At 43.1% G+C, this 18,995-nt stretch overlaps 1 protein-coding gene across 4 annotated transcripts in view; it reads right to left on the bottom strand.

The window, feature by feature from the left end:
* Positions 1-18,995, bottom strand: part of LOC134357276 (uncharacterized) — a 135,977-nt gene that overhangs the window by 26,542 nt on the left and 90,440 nt on the right. For all 4 annotated transcript variants that reach the window (XM_063068855.1, XM_063068766.1, XM_063068939.1 and 1 more), the window contains one exon: positions 16,605-16,666. In XM_063068855.1, the coding sequence (XP_062924925.1) occupies positions 16,605-16,666 (62 nt within the window). The remainder of the gene's footprint in view (positions 1-16,604; positions 16,667-18,995) is intronic.

The following is an 18,995-nucleotide window of genomic DNA, read 5'->3' on the forward strand; positions in this document are numbered from 1 at the left end:
ATGAACATTAAATGATGTCCAAAATCAGATCCCTGCTCTTAGGACAGCGAGATGATGGGAGACTGTTGCAGCACCAGTCCACTAAATTTCAACAAATGCTAAAATATTACATTTTGTTTTGAATTAATGATTGAAGTACTGCTGGCAAGGTCATTATGATATCCTCCAAATATTAACGAATTACCTTCAAGGCACTACATGGTGAGTTAGCACTTTAGCCAGGGTTTGTTTGGTGTTGGTGTCACATTTGGCCCAGACTCAAAGACTCTCCCCTAAAGGATATTATTAAACCTTTGCAACTTTCGGACCATTTAATCACCATGATTACTTCAACTGATTGCACTCTGCATTAGCCCTTGCTCTATATCCTGTGGGAATTGATCTTTTCTTCAGCCTACTTCACGAGAGTGCGTTTTGAAGTACAATGGTTCTGCTCCAACACTTCCTACGCAACAAAGTGCTTTACTGCCCATCTCCATTCACAAGACCATAAGACACAGGAGTGGATTGAGGCCATTCGGCCCATTAAGTCTGCTCCATTCATGGCTGATTTACACCTCCCAACCCCAAATTCCTGCCTTCTCCCTGTAACCTTTGCACCCTGACTAATCAAGAACCTATTAACCTCCACTTTAAATTTCTTCAATGGCATGGCCTCCATAGCCACCTGTGGCAATGAATTCCACAGATTCACCATTGTCTGGTTAGCAAAATTCCTCCTTTTCTCTATTCTAGATGGACGTCCCTCTATTTTGAGGCTGTGCCCTCTGAAGCTAGACTTACCCACTATAGGAAACAGCTTGGTGCTCCCGATGTGGCCTTCTATATACTGTGAGACCCGACGCAGACTGGGAGATCATTTTGCTGAACACCTACACTCTGTCCACCAGAGAAAGCAGGATCTCCCAGTGGGCACACATTTTAATTCCACGTCCCATTCCCATTCTGATATGTCTATCCATGGCCTCCTCTACTGTCAAGATGAACCCACACTCAGGTTGGAGGAACAACACCTTATATTCCGTCAGGGTAGCCTCCAACCTGATGGCATGAACATTGACTTCTCTAACTTCCGCTAATGCCCCACATCCCCCTCGTACCCCGTTATTTATTTATATACACACACATTCTTTCTCTCTCTCTCCTTTTTCTCCCTCTGTCCCTCTGATTATACCCCTTGGCCATCCTCAGGGTTCCCCCCCCCCCTTTTCCTTCTCCCTGGGCCTCCTATCCCATGATCCTCTCATATCCCTTTTGCCAATCACCTGTCCAGCTCTTGGCTCCATCCCTCCCCCTCCAGTCTTCTCCTATCATTTTGGATCTCCCCCTCCCCCTCCCACTTTCTAATCTCTTACTAGCTTTTCTTTCAGTTAGTCCTGACGAAGGGTCTCAGCCCGAAACGTCGACTGTACCTCTTCCTAGAGATGCTGCCTGGCCTGCTGCGTTCACCAGCAACTTTGATGTGTGTTGCTTGAATTTCCAGCATCTGCAGAATTCCTCATGTTTGCGATAGGAAACAACTTCTTCACATCTACTCTATCTCGGCCTTCAATATTTGATAGGTTTCAATGAGATAACCCCCCTCCCCCCATTCATCGAAACTCCGATGAGTACAGGCCCAGAGCCATAAAATGCTCCTAATACATTAACCCTTTCATTCCCAGAATCATTCTCATGAATTTTCTCTGGATGCTCAGTCCACATCTGCAATCCTGAGCACCCTGATACTCAGATTCTTTCCCTATTTTCACTCTAATGTCATTCATAATGGCGCTGACGGTAACCCATTTATGACTACTACAATTGAAATCCACATAGGTACTTAAGTAAGCAACATCATTTGAAGACGTTTTAAAAAATCTATTGATTCTTAAAAATAATAGACCCCGGATGGTAAACTTGGGTCATGAATGCAGTTCCCCTTTAAGAAAATGAAAGCATAGATGCCAAGCCAGTCTGCAGGTACGACTGAAACACAGAGGCTTTAGACCCTGCACTCCTCACTATTATGTTGGCAAATGTACAGTCTCTGGAAAATAAAACTGGCCTCAGAGCAAAACTGCAGAACCAGCGGGACATCAGGGACTGCTGCCTACTTTGCTTAACAGAAAAATGTCTCAATGGTGCCACTTCAGATACAGCACTGCAGCCTGATGACTTCAACATTTTCCACAAAGACAGGGCAGCTCAATCTTTTTAAGGTAGAGAACATGGAGCATGCTTTACGATTAACTCATCATGGTGCACAGACATGATAGAGGAAGTGGAGTATGCTTTACGATTAACTCATCATGGTGCACAGACATGATAGAGGAAGTGGAGTATGCTTTACAATTAACTCATCATGGTGGTTCTGTCTCAGTCCTGCTCACCTGACCTGGAACATCTGGGGCTCAAGTATTGTCCATTTTATCTGCCAAGGGTGTTTTCCACTATCATTCTGGTAGCGATGTACATTCCACCTCAGACAGGCTCTGGAGAAGCTGGGCACCAAAATCAGCATTCACTAAACAATGCAGACAGATGCCTTCCTTATCATTGCAGGGGATTTCAACCAGGCCAGCTTGAAAAAGTGTCTGAACAACTACTACCAACATATCACCTGTGGAACCAGAGGAGCTAATACTCTTGACTACTGTTATACCACCATCAAGAACAGTTACTGTGCCATCCCACACCCACACTTTGGAAGGTCCAATAACCTGGCTGTACTTCGACTCCTATCATACAAGCAGAAATAATGGCCGCAGCACCGGTGGTGAGGATGAAGGTGGTTTGGTCAAGAGTGGAGGTGGAGTGCTTACAGGACTGCTTTCAGTCAGTAGACTGGACAATATTCGGGGACTAATCTTTGAATCTTCATCAAGACCTGTGCGGAAGAGGAAGAGGAAGTTGAGGGAATATATACCAGTCCTCACAGAGGGATCAGCAGTGGAGAGGGTGAGCAGTTCCAAGTTCTTGGGTGTTAACATCTAGGTTCAACATATTGATGCAATTGCAAAGGCGGCGTGATAACAGGTACATTGCATTAGGAGCTTGAGGAGACTTTGAATGTCATCAATGACTTCCGCAAATTTCTACAGGCGTACAGTGGACAGCATTCTAACTGGTTGCATCACCATCTAGCATGCAGGGGCTACTGCACAGGTTCAGAAAAAAGTTGTAGAAAGTTGTCAACTCAGCCAGCTCCATGATGGGCACTATCCTCCCCAGCATCAAGGGCATCTGAATGTCAACAAAAGAGACAGTTGTTAACTTCAGGAGGACACAGAGTGACCACTCTCTGCTGAACATCGACGACTCCTCCGTAGAGATCGTTAAGAGCACCAAATTTCTTGGTGTTCACCTGGTGGAGAATCTCACCTGGTCCCTCAACACCAGCTCCATAGCAAAGAAAGCCCAGCAGCATCTCTATTTTCTGCGAAGGCTGAGAAAAGTCCATCTCCCACCCCCCCCCCCCATCCTCACCACATTCTACAGAGGTTGTATTGAGAGCATCCTGAGCAGCTGCATCACTGCCTGGTTCGGAAATTGCGCCATCTCGGATCGCAAGACCCTGCAGCAGATAGTGAGGTCAGCTGAGAAGCTCATCGGGGTCTCTCTTCCCACCATTAGACACTTACACCACACGCTGCATCCGTAAAGCAAACAGCATTATGAAGGACCCCACGCACCCCTCATACAAACTCTTCTCCCTCCTGCCATCTGGCAAAAGGTACCAAAGCACTCAGGCTCTCACGACCAGACTATTTAACGGTTTCTTTCCCCAAGCCATCAGACTCCTCAATACACAGAGCCTGGGCTGACACCAACCTACTGCCCTCTACTGTGCCTATTGTCTTGTTTATTATTTATTGTAATGCCTGCACTGTTTTGTGCACTTTATGCAGTCCTGGGTAGGTCTGTAGTCTAGTGTAGTTTTGGTGTTGTTTTTACATAGTTCAGTGTAGTTTTTGTATTGTTTCATGTAGCACTATGGTCCTGAAAAACGTTGTCTCGTTTTTACTGTGTACTGTACCAGCAGTTATGGTCGAAATGACAATAAAAAGTAACTTGACTTGAGCTTCCATACCAAACTTCCTCAACTGTCTGAGGTGAAGGAGGTGCTGTTGTGCCTTTTTCACCACATAGCTTGTGTGTACAGACCACAAGGTCCTCAGTGATGTGGATGCCGAGGAACTTGAAGCTGTTTACCCTCTCAACCTCAGATCCATTGATGTCAACAGGGTTTAGCCCATCTCCATTCCTCCTGTAATCCACAACCAGCTCCTTTGTTTTAGCAACATTGAGGGAGAGGTTGCTTTCTTGACAGCACTGTGTCAGAGAGATGACCTCTTCCCTGTAGGCCACCTCGTTATTGTTTGAGATAAGGCCAATCAATGTAGTGTCATCGGCAAATTTAATTAGCAGATCAGAGCTGTGCGTGATGACACAGTCATGGGTATACAGGGAGTAAAGGAGAGGACTTAGTACATAGCCTCAAGGGTCTCCTGTATTGAGAGTCAGAGGGGTGGAGGTGAGGGAGCCCACACTTACCACCTAGATCCAGCTGCACAAGGCAGGGTCAAGGCCGAAGTCTCTGAGCTTCTTGTCGAGCCTGGATGGAACCATGGTGTTGAATACTGAACTGGTTCATCCAACTTAGAACCTGACAGTCTTTAATTCTATTTTACTTTTCTTGCATGCTCATTCTTTGAGGATTTTTGTTTGCATTTTCCTCTTTATCTGTTTCCTGATGCATTAAGTCTATCACCAAGCTGACACAGATCAGACACTAGATTCTATCCTTCCCGATGAAGCAGGGGTGAGACACTCCACCAGCGGCAGCCAATGCAGATTTGCAGGCTGCAGTACACCATCATTCTTGTGAAACATCAGATCATTTGATCATGATTTGGATATTAATATATGTAAAAATGGACTATGGTGCTGTAGCAGTGATCCAGTGCTTTTTCCTCTCCTCACCTCAAAAGTGACAGTAGCTCTGTTGAACATGCCTGACCACAATAATGTAGGTTTTCTTAAAAATTCTTTTTAGTCTTTTATTCTTTTTTTTTTATTTTATTTTTATTCTTTTAGTCTTTCATTCTTCAGTCCTGACGAAGGGTTCCGGCCTGAAACGTCGACTCATCGTTTCTAACTGATGCTGCCCGACCTGCTGAGTTCATCCAGCATACTGAAAGTGTTGCTTTGATCACAGCATCTGCAGATTATTTTGTGTTCACATAATGTAACAGTATTTGTGATCACACCACTACTTGCAGCCCTATGTGATGCCTGTGAGTCAACAAGTCCAACGGCAGCCACTCAGGCTGAGAGATCCCAGTACAAAGCCAGGCTTTGTACTGAATCCCCTCAGGCATGATTTTAATCAAGGTATGACCTTCATTAAAGCTATCAGAGATGATAAAGTAGCCTGTAATCAGCACAGCTTCCTCAAGGGAAAATCTTGCCTGACAAATCTGTTGGAATTCTTTGAAGAAATAGCAAGCAGGATAAACAAAGGAGAAGTGGTTGAGGTTGTGTATTTGGATTTTCAGAAGGCCTTTGACAACGTGCCGCACATGAGGCTGCTTACAGGATAGATTCTAGCATGGATAAAGCAGTGGCTGATGACAGAAGGCAAAGAGTGGGAATAAAGGGAGCCTTTCTGGTTGACTGCCGGTAACTAGTGGTATTCCACAGGGGTCTGTGTTGGGATTGCTTTTTACACTATATGTCAATGATTTGGATGATGGAATTGATGCCTTTGTTGCATACTTTCCAGATGATATGAAGATAATTGGAGGGGCAGATGGTTTTGAGGAAGTAGAGAGGCTACAGAAGGACTTAGATTTGGAGAATGGGCAAAGAATTGGCAGATAGAATGCAGTGTCAGAAAGTGCATGGTCATGCACTTTGGTAGAGGAAATAAAAGGGGTGAATATTTTCTAAATAGAGAGAAAGAACAAAAAAACAGTGCAAAAGGATTTGGGAGTCTGTGGTGAGGAAGGTAAATGCGATGTTAGCATTCATTTCAAGAGGACTAGAATATAAAAGCAAGGATGTAATGTTGGACTTTATAAAGCACTGGTGAGGCCTCATTTGGAGTATTGTGAGCAGTTTTGGGCCCCTTATCTTAGAAAAGATGTGCTGAAACTGGAGAGGGTTCAAAGAAGGTTCACGAAAATGATTCCAGAATTGAATACGCAAACACGAGGAAATCTGCTGATGCTGGAATTTCAAGCCACACATATAAAAATTGCTGGTGAACGCAGCAGGCCAGGCAGCATCTACTATCTCTTCTTCCAGTTAGTCCTGACAAAGGGTCTCGGCCCAAAACGTTGACTGTACCTCTTCCTATAGATGCTGCCTGGCCTGCTGTGTTCACCAGCAATTTTTTTGTGTGTTCCAGAATTGAATGTCTTGTTATATGAAGTGTGTTTGATGGCTGTGGGCCTGTATTCACTAGAATTCAGAAGAATGAAGGATGACCTCATTGAAGCCCATCCAATGGTGAAAGGCCTTGACAGAGTCAACGTGAAGAGGATATTTCTGTAGTGGGAGAGTCTAAGACCAGAGGACACAGCCTTAGAATAGAGGAGTGTCCTTTTAGAATGGAGATGAGTAGGAATTTCTTTAGCCAGAGTGTAGTGAATCTGTGGAGTTCTTTGCTAAAGGCAGCTGTGAAGGCCAAGCCTTTACATATATTTAAGGCATAGTTTGATAGCTTTTTGACTGGGTCAGAGCATGAAAGGATATGTGGAGAGGCAGGAGATTGGGGCTGAGAAGAAAATTGGATCAGCCATGATGAAATGGCAGAGCTGACTCGATGAGCCAAATGGCCTAATTCTGCTCCCATATCTTATGGTCTTATGGTCTATGGCTAAAAGGCAATTCCATGCCTGAGTCCTCGACCAGCCATCAATCATGGCATGGCTTGCATGCTATAACAGGCTACAAAACAAAGTCACGCAACATTGCTGATAACAAAGCATCCCTCCCCGATGAGGACAATGCATTACATGCAGCTGTTGAACAAAAGGTCAATAAAACAACAAACCCACTCTGACAGCCTCCAATGCACCCACACGCACATTCATTATTGCAGGTATCAAATCAGCCTAGCCGGGACTGAACCCACACAAAGCCACTGGTCCAGATGGAGTTCCCAACTGTATGTCCTCAGATCTCATGCAGATCAACTAACATAAGTATTTGCAGTCATTTTTAAACTCTCTACTGCTAACTTTGGATTAACTAAAATTGCATTGACTTTATTACTTACATCCTTCATATATATGAGTAAAAATCTTTATGTTACGTCTCCATCTAAATGTCCAATATGCAATTTATAGTAACTTATAATAAATAGTATGTACAACAGGACAGTCAATATAACAGAAATACAATTGTATCAGCATGAATTAATCAGTCTGATGGTCAGGTGGAAGAAGCTGTCCCGGAGCCTGTTGGTCCTGGCTTTTATGCTGCGGAACCATTTCCTGGATGGTAGCAGCTGGAACAGTTTGTGGTTGGGGTGACTCAGGTCCCCAGTGATCCTCCGGGCCCTTTTTACACACTTATCTTGTAAATGTCTTGAATAGTGGGAAGTTCACATCTACAGATGTGCTGAGCTGTCTGCACCGCTCTCTGCAGAGTCCTGCAATTGAGCGAAACACATACCAGGCAGTGATGCAGCCAGTCAGGATGCTCTCAATTGTACCCTTGTAGAAAGTTCTTAGAATTTGGGGCCCCATACCAAACTTCTTCAACCGTTTGAGGTGAAAGAGGCACCATTGTGCCTTTTTCACTACACAGCCAGTATTGTACAGACGGTGATGCTTACGCCAAGGAACTTAAAGATGTTCACCCTCTCAACCCCAGATCCATTGATGTCAGGGGTTAGCCTGTCTCCATTCCTCCTGTAATCCACAACCAGCTCCTCTATTTTCCTGACACTGAGGGAGAGGTTGCCTTCTTGACACCACTGCGACAGGGTGATGACCTCTTCTCTGTAGGCTGCCTCATTATTATTTGGGTTAGGCCAATCAGTGTAGTGTCATCAGGAAATTAAATTAGGAGATTGGAGCTGTGGGTGATGACACAGTCATAGGTATACAGAGAGTAAAGGAGGGGGCTTAGGATACAGCCCTGAGGGGCACCTGTGTTGAGGGTCAGAGGGGCAGAGGTGAGGAAGCCCACTCTTACCACCTGCCAGTGATCTGACAGGAAGTCCAGGATCCAGCTGCACAAGGCAGGGTGAAGGCTGAGGTCTCTGAGCTTCTTGTCAAGCCTGGAGGGAATTATGGTGTTGAATGCTAAACTGTAGTCCAAGAGCAGTATTCCCACATAAGCATCCTTCTTCTCCATATGTGTAAGGACGGTGTGTAGAGCTGTGGCTATTGAGTCATCTGTTGATCAGTTGTGTCGGTAGGCGTATTGTAGGGGGTCCAGTGGCGGTGGTAGCATGCTGCCGATGTAATCCTTAACCAGCCTCTAAAAGCATCTGCTTATTATTGAGGTGAGTGCGACAGAACGCCAGTTGTTCAGACATGCTACCTTAGTCTTTTTAGGTACAGGAACAATAGTGGACGTTTTAAAGCAAGTGGACACTCTACACTGGGAGAGGGAGAGATTAAAAATGTCTGTAAACACACTTGCTGGTTGTGCCGTGCACACTCTGAGTACCCGCCCTGGGATACCATCCGGTCGCGAAGACTTGTGACTGTCCACTCATTGGAAACACCTGCGTACTTCAGCCTCAGAGATGACCAAGCTACAGGTCACATCAGTAGCTCTTCCTCAGGGGCTCAGTGTTGGCAACATCGAGTCGAGCACAAAAAAGTTCTAGCTCATCTGGGGGAGAGGCAGCGAAGTTGGAAACTCCAGAGCGTTTAGCTTTGAAGTCTGCCATGGTGTGCAAACCTTGCTATAAGCTGTTGGTGGAGAGTTGTGTCTCAATCTTGTCCCTGTATTGTTGCTTCACTGCCTTGATGACTTTGCGCAGATCGTAACTGCATTTCTTGAGTTCCTGTTGGTCACCGGCAACGTAAGCTCTGTGTTGCGCGATAAGTGCTGCTCGCACGGAACTGATCCAGGGTTTCTGGTTTGCATAGACCCCGGCCAATTTCTAGGGGACATCATCCTCGATGCACTTCCGGATGAAACTCATGACCCCATCTGTGATCTCGGAGACATCCTCATCATGGAAAACATTCCAGTTGACATCATCAAAGCAGTCCTGTAGCATGGAGACCGACTGGTCGGACCAACAGTGGACGGTTTTAATTATGGCCCCCTCTTGTTTCAGCTTTTGCCTGTACTTCAGCAGCAGCAAGACGGAGGAGTGATCCGATTTTCCAAACGGCAGGTGGAGGAACGCTTTGTAAGCATTCCAGACAGGGCCAGATTAACCTAGTAGCAAAAGTAACATATGCTACGGGCCCCGCACTAAATGCTTGCAAGCTGCAGTCTGGTGAAATCGGCATCTCACTGTATTCTCATGACAATCTGGCAACGCTGTTGCTTTCATGTCGGGGGAGCTGCAGGCTGCATGGTATGTGTGTGCAGGCATGTGTTGGCTCCTTGCTGTGTCTTGGTGACCTTTGTGCTATCTCCCATGCTCCCAAGTCGCTGCAGCGTGCCCTGTTATGCCGTTGGAAGGTGCGCCGCTGACTTCGTGCGCTATGTTTTGCCGTCTGGACCAGTTGAAAGATTTGTGAAGTTTTTGGATATGGAAGGTCATAGTGCTGAACGATTTGCTCAAAGTTTATTTGACTTCTTAAAGGAAAATGACATTGATATAAAAGGCTGCTGTGGTCAAAGTTAAGACAATGCCAGCAACATGAGTGGCAAGTATAGTGGCTTACAAGCACGAAATAAAGAGAGGAATGAGTTTGCGGATTACATTCCACGTTTTGCACATTCACTAAATTTGGTTGGAAAATGTGCTGCTGAGTGTTGTCAAGAAGCATTAATTTTCTTTCAATTTGTAGAAAGCCTGTACACATTTTTTTCTGCTTCTACTTATCGGTGGGTCTCCTTTCTGCTGCATTATCTGATGGTGGTGCTCATTTGCCCATTGTGAAAAGAATGTCAAATACCAGGTGGTCAGCTCGTGCAGAAGCACTTTTACACAGCTTTTCTGTAACAAAACATGTCTTGGATGACATTTCAAATAACAATGATCAGAAGACATAGTGTCGACAACAGGCTCGTGGACTACTTTCAACCATGATGAAGTTGGATACAGGAATAATGGTCATATTATGGGATCAAGTATTACAGTGTTTTCAAATGGCCAGTGCTTCTTTGCAATCTTCTGGCAAACACTTGAACACAGCTTGTGCACTCTATGAATCCTTGCATGGATATATTCAAGCTATGCGGTCTACTTTTTCAGACATTGAGCAAAAAGCCAAGGATCTGACTAAGTGTGAAGATTATCAACGGCAAACTCCAAGAAAACGCAAGCAAAATCGCACGTATGATGATTTCAGTGGTTCCAGCACTCTTGATCTACTTGTTGAATCTCAAACGCCTTCTCAGAAGTTTAAAAGCCAAACACTTCTTGCCATTATTGACAGCTTGCTTTCTGCCCTGTCAAAAAGGCAGAAAGCTTATTTACAGGTGAATGGTGTTTCTGGATTCCTTCATCAGTTACAGTCCTTTACACCTGAAGAGATCGTAAAGAGATCATCAAATCTTATTAAATCATATCCAGAAGATCTGGAAGAAAGTCTTGACGAAGAGTTTGTGCAGTTTACTGAACTGTTGAAATCTAATCTTTCTTCTCATATTGGTGCCAAACAAGACCTTGTAGAGTTACAGTTGTAGCGTTTGATAACTGACAATTCTTTGGAGTCACGTTTTCCAAATGTAGAAAATGCCTTGCGCATCTATTTGTCACTCGTGGTTACCAACGGCAGTGGAGAATGCTCATTTTCAAAACTAAAAAGTATTAAAAATGAACTAAGGTGCACCATGGGTCAAAACAGATTGAACAAAACCATGAAGCACAACATGTCACTAAAGATTTACTTTCTGCATTCCCCAATTTAGACTTCTTCCCTGCAATTCTTAGCACTGTCAGTGACGAGCATGGTGGAAGGTTTCACCAGGACATTGCAGTCATAGAGAAACGGTATTAGAGCAACTGCAATCCAACAATGCTGGCTGATTATTGCTGGACATTTAAGCAAGAAGCCTCTCAGTATGAACAAAAATCAACAACAAAACATATTTGGCTTTGGTGAACTATTGCAAAGCGTAAACACTGTTATGGAATTAAACACGTTATATTAAATAAAGTTAACATCTTATTTCTCCAAATTCCTATGTGATACATATAGTCTGAAATTATATATGTATTCAGCTTCAAGTGGTCCATCATAAACAAAAACATTTCTGAGAAAGAAATAATTTCATAAAAAATTGTTGTCTAGTATTTAAATCAGGAGTTAAAGCAACAATGAAAAATTGAACATTGAAAGGCATTAGGTCCAATGGCATTGCCACTGTGCTGGAAGATTTCAAGATTGAAAGGCTGACAAGTTTGCAGAATGAAATATATGATCATGGGTAAATACTTGAGGAAATGAGCAAATCAGTATTTATTGCACTGCCAAAAAGAAACCAACAGCAATTTAATGTGAGCTTGCACAATTAGTTTAATGAATCAGGTTGTGAATGTCCTGCTACAAATCATCATGATGAGAGCAAGAAAAAACATGAAACCAGAGATTGTGCATGAGCAGTGGAATTTCATTGAAGATAGTAGAACACGAAATATAACCTTCATCCTTAGAATGACTTGTGTATGTACAATAGAGATCCAGAAAGACTTGGGCCTATATTTCATCGATTATACCAAAGCTTCTGATAAGGTGAGATATGAAGAGTTTATAAAAAATCTTCAGTACTTGGTCGTTGATGGGAAAGATATCAGAATCATCAGAAACTTGTATCCAGAACAAAGAGTAGGAATGACAGTTGACAATGAGACAAGTGATTTTGTCCAGATTTAGGGGGGAGTCAGACAGGGTTATATTCTTTCACCCAACCTATTCAACCTTTATAGTGAGAAGATTCTAAGTCATAGACATAGTCATACTTCATTGATCCCAGGGGGAAATTGTTTTTTGTTACAGTTGCACCATAAATAATTAAATAGTAATGAAACCATAAATAGTTAAATAGTAATATGTAAATTGTGCCAGGAAATAAGTCCAAATAAGTCCAGGACCAGCCTATTGGCTCAGGATGTCTGACCCTCCAAGGGAGGAGTTGTAAAGTTTGATGGCCACAGGCAGGAATGACTTCCTATGACGCTCTGTGTTGCATCTCGGTGGAATGAGTCTCTGGCTGAATGTACTCCTGTGCCCAACCAGTACATTACGTAGTGGATGGGAGACATTGTCCAAGATGGCATGCAACTTGGACAGCATCCTCTTTCCAGACACCACTGTCAGAGTCCAGTTCCATCCCCACAACATCACTGGCCTTACGAATGAGTTTATTGACTCTGTTGGTGTCTGCTACCCTCAGCCTGCTGCCCCAGCACACAACAGCAAACATGATAGCACTGGCCACCACAGACTCATAGAACATCCTCAGCATCATCCAGCAGATGTTAAAGGACCTCAGTCTCCTCAGGAAATAGAGACGGCTCTGACCCTTCTTGTGGACAGCCTCAGTGTTCTTTGACCAGTCCAGTTTATTGTCAATTCGTATTCCCAGGTATTTGTAATCCTCCACCATGTCCACACTGACCCCCTGAATGGAAACAGGGGTCACCGGTACCTTAGAAAAATTAGCAGCAGTCCAGGCATGACAATTAGTGGATTATAATTAGTGGATACAATTTAAGTAACCTACAATACAGAAATGACACAATTCTGATAGCTACTTCTAAAGAGAATCTCCAAGAAACACTAGATAAAGTCGAAGAAAGTGCAACTAGAGGATTGACCAACTGCAAGAAGATCGAATGTACGGTTGTCGCAAGGAAGAAAGAAATACTGAAACGTGAACTGAAAGTGGGCAGTGAAACAATTAAACAAATATGCAAGTCCAATTACTTAGGGAGCACAATAACATCTGATGGTAGGGTTAATGGTGAAATTAGGAGGAGGATTTGGATTGCTAAATGCAGGTTCGTGTGTTTGAGCAAGGTACTAAAGAATAACATAATTTCCATGGGTACGAAACTCAGAGTGTTGCAGAGCTATGTTCATTCCACACTAACATATGGAAGTGAATGTTGGACAATATCAAAGCAGAATGAGAGAAGATACGAAGCTGCAGAATTGTGGTTTGTGAGAAGAATGATGAAAATATCATGAAAGGATAGGGTAACAAATTAAGAAGTGTTGCAAAAAGCTGGAATACAAAGAAAGCTGATATCGTCAATCAGGACACAAAACAAGAGAAAATCTGCAGATGCTGGAAATCCAAGCAACACATGCAAAATGCTGGAGGAACTCAGCACACCAGGCAACATCTATGGAAAAGAGTACAGTCGACATTTCGGGCCAAAACCCTTTGACTGTACACTTTAATATAGATGCTGCCTGGCCTGCTGAGTTCCTCCAGCATTGTGTGTGTGTTGCATCATCAATCAGGAAATGGCAGCTGGAATTTCTGGGAAATGTACTGTGGAAAGAGAAGCTCAAACACCTTGCAGTGACCTGTAAAACTGATGGAAGAAAAAGTTGTGGTCAACAGCGCATGACATTCATGAGTTGCATCAAGGGTGGACAGGCAAAAAGTCTTCAAGAGCTTATTAGAACTTCTCAGATTAAAGACAGATGGGAGACCATGATCACCCACATCATACGTCATGGCACACAATGATGATGATAATAAAGGTGTATCCACAATTCAGGAGAGATCTATTTATTCACTTAACCTTCTAGTTAGTTGTATATCCATGGAGCCATCCTTCAATACCGCAAAAAAAATACTATGTTTTCAGTGTCTGGCTTTTGGAACAGATACCAGTATTTAATATTCAAAGAAGCTTGGATATGCTATCGATGCAAATTTGTAATTCTGTAAAGTTACTTGGCTATATTCAAAATGTTAAAGTTAAGTAGGTGACTACAACAATTTATATTCTTCTCCGTCGATTGTCACCTTGTCGTGGTGGAGAAGCTTGTGTGGTCCTGTGATCCCGAGAGCAATGCCGTCTGGAGCTATGCTCCTGGTCGGGTCACCCATGGTGGTAAGGTCGAGGGTGAGGTCCCTGACAAAGACCAATCCAACCAAGACCTCAACGGTGGAACAGGCGGATGAAGTTACTTCGAACTCAACGGCTGTGAAGGCGGATGAAGGCTGCAACAAATCCATCAGCTCCAATCGTCCTGGTTTCCATGCCATTGGAATCAGTTGGTTGATTTGTGAAGTATCGTGTGCTTCTTGGAGTGCAACATCAAGTACATGTTAAACAAATACACACACAGGGGTCTTCACTCTGTGGGCCACTTCTTCAGACCGAAGACCATCATCCTCGACCTCGAGGGATAGCCACGACGACAACAACTTAAATTATAGTTAATTGTTTGTTATTATCTTTGCACTGAACTAGTATAAAACATGGTGTCAGGGAGAGTGAGATTGTCTTGGATTGTCCTGGACTGTCCTGGACTCACTTTCTCCTGCAGACTGCTGTGTGAATAAATACACAGTTATAGATACTGTGTAGCTCAGTTTTAGTCAGTCACAACTGCAACTAACCTCAAAGTGGTTATTTGTCCCTTAAAACAGCATTACAAATTAAAAGCAGAGTTAGCTGGGGAACTAACCTCCAAAATGGCATCACTGACCATCAAATCATGAGTGCAGATTAATAAAGAACACAATTTGCTTTTCCATACTTCTAGCAGGCATTAGGAACATATAGGCCAACTTGCCTGTTGTTGCATTATCTAACACAATGCTGTACAGGTGTAGACATATGAATCTCCATCAGCACTGGAGCTCCACAGGAATATGCTTAGCCCCCAGCTCTAATCGCTCTACACCTATGATTGAGTGGCCAAGTACAGCTCCAACACCATATTCAAGGTGGCTGACAGCACCACTGTTGTGGGCTGAACCAAAGGTGGTGCTAAATCAGCATACAGGAGGGAGATTGAAAACTTGGCTGAGTGCTGTCATAACAACAACCTTTCACTCAATGTCAGCAAGACAAAAGGGCTGATTGTAGACTTCAGGAGAGGGAAACCAGAGGCCCATGAGCCAGTCCTCATCAAAGGATCAGAAATGAACAGGGTTAGCGACTTTAAATCCCTGACTGTTACCATGTCAGAGGACCTGTCCTGGGCCCAGCACATAAGTGTAATTGCAAAGAAAACACTGCAGCATATCCTTTGGAGTCAGCATGACATCTAAAACTTTGACAAACTTCTATAGATGTGCAGTGGAGAGTATGTTGACTGGTTGCATCATGGCCTGGTATGGAAATATCAATGCCTTTGAACAAAAGATTCTACAAAAGATCCTGGTTTCAGCCCAACACATCACAGGTAAAGACCTCCACAGCATTGAGTACATTGCCAGAGAAAAGCAGCATCCAAAGATCGTTACCACCTGGGCCATGCTCTTTTCTTGCTGCTGCCATCAGGTAGAAGGTACAGGTGCCTCAGGACTCGCACCAGCAGGTTTAAGAACAGTTACTACCCCTCGACCATCAGGCTCTAGAACAAATGGGGATAATTACACTCATTCTACTTCTGATGTTCCCATAACCAATAATCTCACTTTAAGGACTCTATCTTGTTATTTCATGCTCGTTATTTATTGCTATTTACTTATATTTCCATATGCACAAGTTGTTATCTTCTATGCCCTTTCTCTTTTATTGTTCCTGTTTACAGTTACTGTTCTATAGATTTGCTAAGTATGCCTGCAGGAACAAGAATCTCAGGGTTGTATGTGCTGATATGTATGTACTCTGATGCTTTTTTTAAAACTTTACTTCAGAAGGCACAATACAAGCAGCTCAATTCCATAGTTCCATAAGTGTGCTTTGAAACCAAACTGGACATTAAAGTACATTTATTATCAATGTATACAGTATACAACCTTGAGATTGCAACCACAGAACAAGAAACCCAAAAGAACCCATAAAAAAATAAGAACAACCAACATCCAATGTGAAGAGGGAGAAAAAAAAACAAACTGTGCTAACAATAAAGTAAATAACATTTCTAACTTATGTGAGTCGTCAGACATGAAGCCCAAGCAGCCGGATGAGGCCACAGAATATCAGTTCAGTAAAAGCATAAAATATCAATTAACAACTATTGATAACTTCTGCAACAAGACAAAATGCACACAGGAAACTGGGATTAAAAGTTATACAGAAAGTACATACAAGCTGCAGCAACCAGGAACGTTTTGAAAGAAGTCTGAACCCAAACATTAATCTATTTGTCTTTTCAGTAACTGATGCTGTTAATTTTTGTCATTTTCAGTATGTTACACTAAAAAGCAGTTTAGACGTTGTGAAGTTTTTTGGAACGTCCAGACTTCATGAAAGGCGCTATAAAAACGTAGGATCCTATGTTTCCAATTATATCCATTAATTTATAGAAATTTATCCTCATACAGATACTTACAATGAACATTCTGAAACATTAGGTGAATCCTGTTTCATAGATAATCCATGCTGGTCCCCAACCTGCCAAACAGGAACACACATTAAATATTTTACACTATTTTCATTACATAACATTGTTCTAGCCATATTATTTAATCAAGAACTGTTTCAGAAATACCATACAGGATATTCCAAATAGATCTTTGTGTCATACATGAATCCAGTATCATTAAAGACAAAATAAATACAAGTCTTTATTGCTGACTTATTGTGTATCTTGATAATTATTGCTGTTACTTTTATATTGTACTTAATTCAGGATACGCTGTATTGCTATAGATTCCAGAGTGCTTTCAGTATATTTTAGGAATATTGAACAGTTTGTGTGTGATGGAACATTCAGAAAATAGTTTACCTTGCAACAGACAGAGAATAACTGATAAGGCAGCAACAGAAATTCATAATGCACTAGTGTGGGTCTGTGAACAATTCGTTGACAACTTCTATTGTGTGTGGTTTGCACCACTACACATTTTCAAACTGCATTTTGCAGATTTAGAATGGGTACTCTGCCATTTGAAGTTCAGCTTCTGTGTTCAGGTGCTTTGGCAAATCAGTGATCCCAGTGTTCCAGAGCAGCACAGGCACCAGACTGATTATGGATCTATGGCTTAAGACACTAAAGACCACCAGAAATAGGCCAGGTCTGAGACCATACCACTCAAAAATATAACTAGATCTAAACTGAGGGTACTTCATTCTATCTAAGATAACCCAGGATGGCCCAAGTCTGAGTGACCCTCAGGACTAATCTGTATTAGTCACAGTCTGAGCCCAGGCCACTTGACATTAAACTCACTGCAGGCTGCATCCCATGAATATTCATCATTCCAGATGTGTCCCATCCCAGATCAGCACTGTTTCATTCACCAGTGGAACTGCAAATGGTATGGCAGTCACTCAATTTTTTAAAATATTTTAATTCCTAGGATGTGAAAATTGCTGGTAAACTCAGAATTTACTGTACATACCTAATTATCTAGAACTCATCAAACAGCAAAGATTCAACTACATTTGTCAGTCTGGAATCATGCATTGGCCAGATTCATTCCCTGACATGGTGGCTAGCCATTTTCACCCAAATGGTACTTACTTAATTACTTGATTTCAAATTCTACACTATCAATAGGATGTGAACCAAAAACTATGACTGCTAGTCTAGAAAATTCATAAAATTCTCTTCCTTCCCTTTCTCCTACGGTCCACTCTCCTCTCCTATCAGATTCTTCCTTCTTCAACTTTGCTACCTATCAACCCCTCCCCACCCACCCATCTTACCCCTCACTTGATTTCACTTGCCAGCTGGTACTCATTCCCATCTGCCCACCTACTTATTCTGGCTTCTGTCCCCTTCATTTCCACTCCAAGTGTTTCGGCCTGTAACGTTAACTGCTTATATCCCTCCATAGATTTGCCTGACCTGCTGCGTTCCTTCAGAATTACGTGCGTTACTCTGGGTACTTTCTCATTTGTTCCCTTAATTTTTGATAGAAAGTTGAGAACCAGGCATCACAATGGCTTCACAAACAAAAGAAAATCTGCAGATGCTGGAAATCCAGAACAATACACGCAAAATGCTGGAGGAACTCAGCAGGCCAGGCAGCATCTATTGAAAAGAGTACAGTCAATGTTTCGGGCCGAAGCCCTTTGGTGGGACTGGAGAAAAAATGCTGAGGAGTAGATTTGAAAGGTGGGGGGAGGGAAGAGAAAAACACCAGGCAAAGGGTGAAACTTGGAGGGGGAGGGAAGAAGCCAGAAGCTAGGAAGTTGATTGGTGAAAGAGACAGAAGGCCATGGAAGAAAGAAAAACGGGGCTGGGTGAGGAGATAACATGAGAGAGGGACAAGGGGGTGGAAATGGTGCAGGGGAGGGGAAATGGTTCAGGGTGGAGGGGTTGGAGGCATTACTGGAAGTTTGAGAAATCAATGTTCATGCCATCAGGTTTGAGGCTACCCAAAAGGAATATAGGCTGATGTTCCTCCAACCTAAGTGTGGCCTGATCTCGAAAGCCAAGGAGGCCATGGATGGACATGTTGTAATGAGAATGAGAAGTGGAATTAAAATCAGTGGCCACTGGGAGATCCAGCTTGTTCTGGCGGACGGAGCGTAGATGCTCAGTGAAGTGGTCTCCCAATCTACCTCGGGTCTCACTGATATACAAGAGGCCACACTGGGAGCACCGAACACAGTTAATGACCCCAACAGACTCACAGGTGAAGGACTGTTTGGGGCCCTGAATGGTAGTGAGGGAGGAGGTGTAGGGGCAGGTGTAGCACTTGTTCCGCTTGAAAGGATAAGTGCCAGGAGGGAGATCAGTGGGGAGGGATGAATGGACAAGGGAGGCTGGTAG

This window comes from Mobula hypostoma, chromosome 1 (genome assembly GCF_963921235.1).
Source record: "Mobula hypostoma chromosome 1, sMobHyp1.1, whole genome shotgun sequence".
Lineage (NCBI taxonomy): Eukaryota > Metazoa > Chordata > Chondrichthyes > Myliobatiformes > Myliobatidae > Mobula > Mobula hypostoma.